Source organism: Teleopsis dalmanni, chromosome 2 (genome assembly GCF_002237135.1).
Source record: "Teleopsis dalmanni isolate 2A chromosome 2, ASM223713v2, whole genome shotgun sequence".
NCBI lineage: Eukaryota > Metazoa > Arthropoda > Insecta > Diptera > Diopsidae > Teleopsis > Teleopsis dalmanni.
In genome coordinates, this window is record NC_051847.1 from 243,430,479 (window position 1) to 243,432,339 (window position 1,861).

Genomic DNA, 1,861 nt, shown 5'->3' on the forward strand with positions numbered 1-1,861 from the left:
TGTGAAAACATTTTACTTGGTGAAGATGTGTTATGTCAGAACGATAAACGACTAGTAAATGAAAACGGTCAATGTCGAGTCGAACGCATTTTTCCGATAAATACGGCATCACATCTAAACGAACACAACGATTCGTATGAAACCATACCGCGTTCCATTCGCAAAACGTCGGATAATTTCCAATATCATACGTGAATTACTCGATAGCGGGATCATACGACAGTCTGATTCTGCGTATGCCTCACCGATCGTACTGGTCGAAAAGAGAAACGGAGAACATCGGCTCTGCGTTGACTACCGTTGTCTAAATAAAATAACCACGAAAATGCCATTCCCGATGCCCATTATGGAGGAACAGCAATTGGCAGGTAATTGTTATTTCATTACGCTTGATTTAAGAATGGGTTACCATCAAATTGAAATGGACGAAGATTCAAAGAAATACACCGCTTTCGTCACCACCGATGGTCATTACGAGTTTAATAGAATGTCATTCGGATTAGTAAATGCCCCAGCGATGTTCCAATCGGTGATGAATAGGGTAATTGCAAAGATGTCTCCTGGCGAAATAATGGTATATCTCGACGACGTTATTATTTCAAGTACGACGATTGAAGAGGGTTTAAAACGCTTAAGTAAGTTCCTTAATATATTACGCGGTTACAAACTGACGCTACGTTTAGCAAAGTGCCAATTCTTAGCGACGCAAGTTTTGCACTTGGGTCACATAATCGGCAAAAATGATTGGTTGTACACCATGCAGATTCAGGACGAAAACCTGCGCGAAATAATATCGATTCTAAAGGGCGACGTTAAATCTCCTAACGATGATATACTACGTAAAGAATATTGTTTACAAAAACATCGGTTATATCGACGAGAAGCAGATGGTTTAAAATTTGTTGTTCCGAAATACGTACGCTGGCGTGTTGTCCAGCTATGTCATGACCGCATGGGTCACTTCGCATTGGAAAAAACGATTGAACGTATTCGGCAGAATTTTTGGTTTGCAAAAATTAGGAAGTACGTACAAAATTATATTGCTTCATGTATCGAATGCTGTTATCAGAAAGCAATCGGAGGAAAAACTGTCTATATTGTGTCCCATCAAAGCCAATACCTTTTCATTTAATTCACATCGATCATTTGGGTCCTTTCAATCGAAGCAAGAAAGGAAACTGTTATGTGTTGGCTATATCTGATTCTTTTACCAAATATTTGGTGGTTAGAGCAGTTCGAGATACGAAAACGGCGCATGTAATCAATGCCATAAACGATTTAACTACTTACTTTGGGTTACCATCTAAAATTGTAACGGATAGGGGTACCGCCTTTACCTCTAAAGTTTTTGAATCATATTGCAACGACAACGGAATCCATCATATCAAAACAGCCGTGCGTACACCACGTGCTAACGGGCAAGTGGAACGCGCAAATCAAACGATTCACAATAAACTCGCAAAAGAATACGACATCTGGGTTCAGTCCAAATGAACTTATCTTCGATTTTGATCTTCGAAACATAGTGCACAATGAACTCATAGCCGCCGTGAACGATGACACACATGATAACGTAAACCAAACAACGATGGCTGAAAAACGAATACTGACAGCGGAAAATATTGCACGAGAGCGTCAAGTGGAAAACACGATTTGACAATAAACACGCTAGCCCTAAACAGTGGTCCGAAGGCGATTTAGTTGTGATCGAGTCTCAACCTCCAGCAACCGGTGAATCGCGAAAATGGCTTCGCGAAAAGGCTTCGTCGATGCTGATTGGGGTGGAGATTCTACAGATCGCAAATCATTTACGGGTTATGCATTTTTCCTGGGTGGCAGTGCATTTTCATGGGAGTGCAAA

The 1,861-nt window shown here is 40.8% G+C and overlaps 1 protein-coding gene across 1 annotated transcript; it reads left to right on the forward strand.

Annotated features, from left to right (window-relative positions):
* Positions 1–325: 325 nt before the first annotated feature.
* Positions 326–1,657, forward strand: LOC119677203. The gene is made up of 3 exons (XM_038088475.1): positions 326–1,023; positions 1,230–1,418; positions 1,486–1,657. Exons 1-3 carry the CDS (start codon positions 326–328, stop codon positions 1,655–1,657), a joined length of 1,059 nt encoding a protein of 352 aa, XP_037944403.1.
* Positions 1,658–1,861: the final 204 nt, after the last annotated feature.

Excerpts from the sequence above, each read along its gene's own strand:
- LOC119677203 (XM_038088475.1), top strand. The coding sequence starts at position 326 with ATGCCATTCCCGATGCCCATTATGGAGGAACAGCAATTGGCAGGTAAT. Across the intron at positions 1,024-1,229 it reads TGGTTTGCAAAAATTAGGAA|AGCAGTTCGAGATACGAAAA; the intron begins GTACGTACAAAA and ends TTTGGTGGTTAG. Across the intron at positions 1,419-1,485 it reads CGTACACCACGTGCTAACGG|TCCAAATGAACTTATCTTCG; the intron begins GCAAGTGGAACG and ends ATCTGGGTTCAG.